The sequence below is a fragment of the Caenorhabditis briggsae genome, assembly GCF_000004555.2.
Source record: "Caenorhabditis briggsae complete genome, chrI, whole genome shotgun sequence".
Classification (NCBI taxonomy): Eukaryota; Metazoa; Nematoda; class Chromadorea; order Rhabditida; family Rhabditidae; genus Caenorhabditis; species Caenorhabditis briggsae.
Window position 1 is genome coordinate 9,952,023 of NC_013489.2, and position 7,489 is coordinate 9,959,511.

The 7,489-nt window shown below is 33.4% G+C and overlaps 1 protein-coding gene across 1 annotated transcript; it reads right to left on the minus strand.

Moving 5' to 3' along the window:
* Positions 1-2,603: 2,603 nt before the first annotated feature.
* On the minus strand, positions 2,604-2,790 carry CBG12699 (the record flags this gene model as incomplete). Its single annotated transcript, XM_002640148.1, has 2 exons — positions 2,604-2,630; positions 2,665-2,790. 2 exons carry the CDS (start codon positions 2,788-2,790, stop codon positions 2,604-2,606), a joined length of 153 nt encoding a protein of 50 aa, XP_002640194.1.
* Between the last annotated feature and the right edge of the window lie 4,699 nt (positions 2,791-7,489).

Here is a 7,489-nt window from a genome sequence, read left to right on the forward strand (position 1 = left end):
AAACGGTTTTCTCGATAAAATATTCAAAACTTAAAAATCAGCTGTCCTAGACATCTTTTTTTCTCCACTTCCTTTCATTTTTTTTCGTATTGTGAGTTGATCATATCCTTCTTTCCTCCCAGTGATAAGACTCACTCAGCACTTAGAGCATCAATGTGACGAAATATAGATGCAAAATAACTCACTTATTTTGTATTATTTTGTTTTCCCAAGAGTTCCCAAGTGAATGTTGATGACGTNTAAAGTTGTGATAATAGAAGCAGAAATGATTNAAGAGAATTCAAATCCTCGTCCCTCCTAGCAACTTTTTTTTGAAAATTTTTCGCTTTTAACGGCATTTAACGGAAAATTCTAAAAAACTTGAGAAAAGCGGTGTATTAAAGCCGTTAGCTTTTCAAATGGCTTTACTAAATGCTCTGGGTCTCAATTACCTTCATGTAAATCTCCAGAAACCTACGGTAGTTTTATTGCTTTAATTATCAAAATTATAATCGCCAGCTTTAAGTATAATTATTCTTTTTACGGCATAGATTAACAGTAATTACTTTAGCTAAAATAAGTCAACAAATCTTACTGTAACTATTTAAAGAAGGTTTTCTAAAAGAACTATTGATTCCAAAAAAAAATTGAAAGGAAGAACGGGTTCTGAAACAGAAAAAAGTTTGTTTTTATGCAAGCTTCAAATTTCTCCAGTTCCTTCGAAAAACCATAAAACTGCACTCGTTCTGCTCCATAAAGTTTTGCATTTTGAGGAATTGAAAATGCCTTTTATGTTCGATTCAAAGATTAAATTCTTCTCCAGAATTTGAAATCACTTGATTTTGTTGTTATATACAATACAATTCTGCATCTGCAACTATACGGCTCTGGCTCTACTTCCAGAATTTTCTCGAAAAAATAACGAGTCTGGAAGATGAAGAAGACACATAATTAAATGTGTATCTAACCTCGATCACAAAAGGAAAAAAACCGAACTGCATTTCATTTTTGTTCATGAAAACGGAATGAAAAATGGGAGTGAGTGATGAGTCGGAATGGAAGAATGGGAGGATGGGGATAATAAGATGCACGAAACGTAATACGATTCTTCTATTGAAGAGCATTTTCGCAGCTCCTCACTCAAAAAAGAACCAAACCAGCTGGTTTTTCATCATCGCCGTTTTTAGATGGATTGCTGAGAAATTCGAGTGAAATGTGAGAAGTGCTCCCGGATGAGAAATTATGTCATAACAGATCATTCACACGATGAGTCATTGGGTTTTGGAGCTGGATCGAAATTTCGAGATTGTTTCAACCGAGAAGCTTTTGTTTGATATTTGAAATTTTTCAAAAATAAATCTTTGTGTTTCAGAATATTATAATTAGTTAGAGTTCTAAAAAAAATAATACTAATTTACTATATCAAGTTTTTTTAAAATCATGACAAAAGAATGACTTACAATAGAAATTTTGTTTGAATCCGAGAATAATGTTCAAGTTTGGTGACTTTTATTGCTTCAGTTGGTACAAAAAAAGTCTGTAGGTTCGAAAATAGAGAAAAAAATAAAATATAAATTTCTGAAAAGGAAAAACCGGATAATAAAAGCGAAGAGGTATTCGGTGACTGGTGGCCGAGTGTGAGTTTACTAGTCCCCGTTGAGCTCTCGAAAACTTTATATTCGAATTTTTCAGTTTTTTCGTCGATTCCCAACCAATTTCTTAAGGAATCATTTGATTGTTTTCTTATAAAACATTATTTTTCGCAGAAATGTCAAAAAATTGATTTTTCTGAGAAAAAGCGGTTGGAGATTGAAAAAAAAACCCGGAAAACGAAATGTTCTATTTTTTATGAGAATCTACATTAATTTTTGAAAAAAAAACAGAGCAATGAAAGTTTCACCGTACACCACCTATTAAGCTGAAATTCGGATGCTGAATTCCCCATAAGCTGAATATTTTGAATAAAGTTGAATTTCAACTTTCATAATTTTGAATGGCCTGGGATAGTGGAAATATCTACAAAAAATAACTAGAGATGAGAAAATTGCTTGAAACCGAGAATAATTTTTTTAGCCTTTCAATTTGTTAAAATTACGAAACGGGGTTCATCAGCAATGCACTTCTAACAATTCAGTCATTCAGGGATTTGAAAGAATTGAAAGTACATAACTACAATTGTATCGAGTCTCTCGAAAAAAACCGCATTCGATAATTATCACGTTCTCTCAAGAGAGACTTGCTGAGTCAATCGGAAGTGTGTTATTTTTGAAAAAAATCACAGGTGTAAACGAAAAGAAAACCGAGCATTGTACCTTGCTGTTTAGGGACTACTCAAACTATAAATTATGCATGTATTCTGGCAAATACTTCGAGATATAGAAACGGATACGATTTGATGTAGATAAGCAGCTAGAGTAGCAAAAAATAAATGAAAAGTTTAATAAGAATTGTTTGAAACTGTATATTTTTGTACCTGAAATCTTTGACAACCTATCCTACAAATTTTTTAACTGTTTCTGATTTTTCTGATTGTTATAATTTTTAACCGATATTATTGCTAACCGAACTGGCAACTGTTACCTGTGAATATCTGCGGATCGCGTCAAACATCTTGCTCCTTTTTTCTATATTTTCAATTTCTCTCCTATCACCTGAAATTTAAAAAAAAATGAAAAAGATTCTCACCCTGTAACTGTTGGTTGAAGCTCGGCATCGGACAGGTGGGTGGACTGCGATGGCAGCTGAAGCAGCAGCTTGTGCCACGTATCCTCTTTGAGGTACGGTAGCACGATTGCGGCTCGGAGTGCTCATTTTGGAGCTTTTTTTCGGGTTGGAGGATGTCTGGGAGATTTATAGTTGGGTTCGAAAAGTTTGAAAGGTACGGCAGGAAACATAAAATTAGAAATTTCACTTTAATGTACCAAAGAGAAAAATGAGCGGATTTTTTTTCTGAAATCTATGCCTTCTACTTGATGAAAATTCTCAAAAAAGAGGAATGAATGGGCTGCCGAATGCGTCAAGGAGTGAGAAGTGTGGACTCTTGTGATTGTGAGAAAACAAGACTGGTGACGAGAGAAGAGAGAAGGGATAACTGATTTTTCAGAGAAAAAAAGTTCGTGGGAAATATCAAATGACTTCGAGAAAATCAAGTGTGAACATCAGGCTTCAGATTATTTAGGGAATGATATCAAAATCTCTGTGAACTAATTCATTTGGACAGCTTAGAGAAAACACATAGGAAAATGTATGTGTTTCAAGTCAATTGTTAGAATAAAATGTTCATGTTAGTAAACAAAAATAAACTACTCGGGCAAGAATATCCTCCATGGGAAATCGTTACATCAAGTTCCAACGACGGAAACTGTATTGAACTTTATAAATCTTATAAATGAAACAGAAAATTTAAAGCATGACTCATTGTTGTTTATGAAAGACATTCGAATTGCTATGCACTCATACCAAAGTTACATCTGACAAGTATTCCTATGTCCCCTAATAAAAATATGTTTGTAAACGTATGTCTTTTTACTGAAACTGAAATTTTTGAATTCAATTGAAACATTTTGTGAGCCAACTCAAAAAGAAGATTTCGAAATACAGTAGTTTGAAAAACCCTTATCACAATGGAAACTTGTGATTCCCAAGTTTCCACAAAATGTTCATCCTCGGAATCTCAACTAAACGCTACTCATATTTCGGCTCACAGAAGAAACTTTTCTCACGACTGTTTTTGCACAAACTTGACATTGTCTCAAGTATCTCTTCATATGAAAAATTTAGCTATAGAATCTCTGGAAGTCTCAAAGTCTTCTATCTAGGGAAATTATTCGGGGAATAATGTCAAGATCTCTGTAAATTACTTTAAATTGGACAGTTTGAATAAAACATCTCGCAAAAACCACGATATTCAAGTTAATTGGTGCGACAAAATGCTCAAAATTAAAAAATAAAACAACGATTTCGGACAAGAATATTCTCAATGGCGTTGTTCACAGTAGCATTATTGGAATGCAATCGACAAAAACAGTATTGAACTTTCTAAATGTTATCACTGAAACGGAAGATCAACAAACAGGATTGATATTTACTCATACCAAAATTACAAAGTAAAGTAGGTTGAAAAATCATATTCAAAACTGGTGATTCCCAATTTCTCTCAAAATGTTTATTCTGGAAATCTGCTACTCAAATTTATGCTCACTATTCTCAAGATATCATTTTTTTCCGCAGACTGAGCATAGTTTCAAGTACCTCTCCAAATGAAAATTATCTAGGGAATGATATCAACATAGAAATTCAAGAAAAAAAACACGAATTCGGACAGGAATTTCCTCAATAAGATAGAAATCGTCATTCATACCTAAGTTGCAATCGAGGAAAATAGTATTAAATATTGTAAATTTCATCACTGAAACAGAAAAAAAACAACCATAGTTCTTTTATAATACACTCGAATTTTTAGAATTAAACCTAACAAAAATGTATTTCGAAAGTTTCAGAATTTGAGAACTATTCAAATCACATTGAACTAATTATCAGTAATACAACTGAATATAGTCAATAGTTTGTTTCAATGTACTGACTATGAGATGTGACTGGCACATAATGGATCAAGACTAATGTCGAAAATATATGTCTTCTGGCTGAAACAGAAATATTTGTAAGCAATCTCAAGTTAATACATTAGAAATAAGGTAGGTTGAGAACCCTTATCAGTGTCAAAACTTTTGACTCCCAAAATGTTTATTCTGAACACCTCAACCAAACGTTTGGCTCATAACAGTAACTTTTCTCGCGGCGTCATTTTCTTTGCGGAAATATCCAGCAAAAAATCATGATTTTCCAGTTAATTGGTATAACAAAATGCTCCAAATTTCAGAACAAAACCATGTCTTCGAACAAGAATATCCTCAATTTGATAGAAAGCGTGATTCACTATGGCACCTAAACTCAAATCGATGAAAACAGTAATCAACTTTCTAAATGCTATTCCTGAAACAGAAAATTTTAAAACAAGTTGCACAGTTATTTTTGGGATGCATTCGTGTTGCACTTATACGAAAGTTACATCTGACAAAAACGGATTTAGAAAATTACAGAAGTTCTATCAAACCTCATTAAACGAATTATCGGTACAACAACCGAAACTATCAATTCTTTTTTTATTCCTATGGAGCTTGCTCCTATCATTGAACAGGGCAATTTTTGAAAATGTATGTGTTCTTACTGAAACAGAAATTTTTGATTACAATGGAAACAATTTGTAAGCGAACTCAAATAGACAATTTTGAAACAAAGTTGGTTGAAAACCTTTCAAAACTTGTGATTCCCAATTTTTCCAACATGTTTATTCTGGAAATCTCAAATAAACGCTACTCAAATCTTGGCTCATGGATGATGAAAGACATTCGAATTGCTATGCACTCATACCAAAGTTACATCTGACAAGTATACCTATGTCCCCTAATAAAAAATATGTTTGTAAACGTATGTCTTTTTACTGAAACTGAAATTTTTGAATTCAATAGAAACATTTTGTGAGCCATCTCAAAAAGAAGATTTCGAAATACAGTAGTTTGAAAAACACTTATCACATTCGAAACTTGTGATTCCCAAGTTTCCACAAAATGTTCATCCTCGGAATCTCAACTAAACGCTACTCATATTTCGGCTCACAGAAGAAACTTTTCTCACGCCTTCAGAGTTTTTGCACAAACTTGACATTGTCTCAAGTATCTCTTCATATGAAAAATTCAGCTATAGAATCTTTGGAAGTCTCAGAATCTTTTATCTCTGAAATTTGTTCACCTAGGAAATTATCTAGGGAATGATATCAATATCTCTGTAAATTTTGGACAGTTTGGAGAGAATAACATCGCATGATTTTCAAGCTAATTGGTAAAACAAAATGTTAAAATTTTTAGAAATTAAAGAAAAACAACGACTTCGGACAAAATTGTTTTCAATGGGAAAGTGTGATTCACAGTGACAGTAAGGCTCATAGAAGAAAAGCTTCAATCGGCGAAAACTATATTGAACTTTCTGAATCTCATCATTGAAACGGAATAATTTGAAAAAAATGATTAATAGTTATTTTTGAAACGCATTTAGACTGCTATGCATTTCTATCAAAATTACATATTTCAAAAATGTGCATTTCTGTCCAGTAATGGAGAAAAAAACTATTTGTCAATGTACGTTTTTTCACTGAAACAGAAAATTTGGAGTTTAATGGGAACAATTTGTGAGAGAATTCAAATAAATAAATTCGTAATGATATAGGTTGAAAACCGTTATCATAATCGAAACCTGAGATTCCCAACCTTTCTCAAAATGTCACGGTGTCAGCTTTTTAGCGCAGACTTCTGAAGTACCTCTTTATGTAAAAATTGAAGCTGTCGAATCTCTGAAAGTCTTAAAATCTTTTATACAAGGAGCGAACAGACTATGATGTGACTTAAAATTGACGTATCTAAGATTGTTCCGAATATCTCTCGAGTAATTATAGTTCTAAAAATGCTCTTCGATGTCTGAAAGTTCGCGTCACTGGCGACGAGAGACCATGATTGAGAGGTCATTTATTGAAACTTGATTCTTCTGAAGAGAAGGTGTCTATGCTATAATTAGAAAAATAGGAGTCTCTAGGAAGGGTTTAAAACAGACACGTTGCCTAGTGCAGATTCTAAATTATTCTGAGTCTCGTCCTTTTAAAAATCCTTCTCTTGAACAATGAGACGGAGCAAAAACGTCTACATTATTGATCTTGAAACGACAAAAAAAAGAGGCGACGAATCTTTTTCTTTTGCGAAATTCGAAGCTCGTTAAGACGGGAGGAACTGAATGGATAGAAAAAATAAAAGAGTAATGGGTCAACGAGAATTGGGAAAGGGAAGAAGCTGAGAAGAAGGAGATGAGAGGAGAAGATGTGGTTGATGTCATCGGTATCTTGAATAAGATATTCGAGTCTTTTGGGAAATAAAATGATTTCTGTTCTGACACATTTTTGAATCTAGAAAGATTCGGTTCTTTGTCGTTAGAAAAATAGTTGGGATGAAACCTAGGAAACAACGGCCTATATTGTACCGGTATCAGGAAATTGAGGGCAATGGAAGAGGAACTCGGATGGCCGTAGCCGAAGGTCTCAGAACGAAGACTACAAAAATATTTTTAGGATTTTTTTGCCAATGGTCATTACTGTTTTTCTTCCAAAGATCTAATTTTTTTCGGAGTATGACGAAACACTGCTCCCAAAAGTTTTTTAGTAATTTGTAAAGCTTGTGAAACAGCGTTTTTTGTTAGTTCGGGCATCAATACTTTATTTCATAAAAATTTTATTATGTGTTTTCCTAACATTATTGCTAGGAAATTCAAAAAAAATTCGAATTCTGAAAAGCGCCGTTGAATGTGAACCATTTGCTAAAAAGGTGGGGAACAGTGACGAGGATTTGAATTACCGTGCAGGAACCGAGGCCAATTCGGCGCGCCATCTTTTTTAGTTGGCAATTTTTCC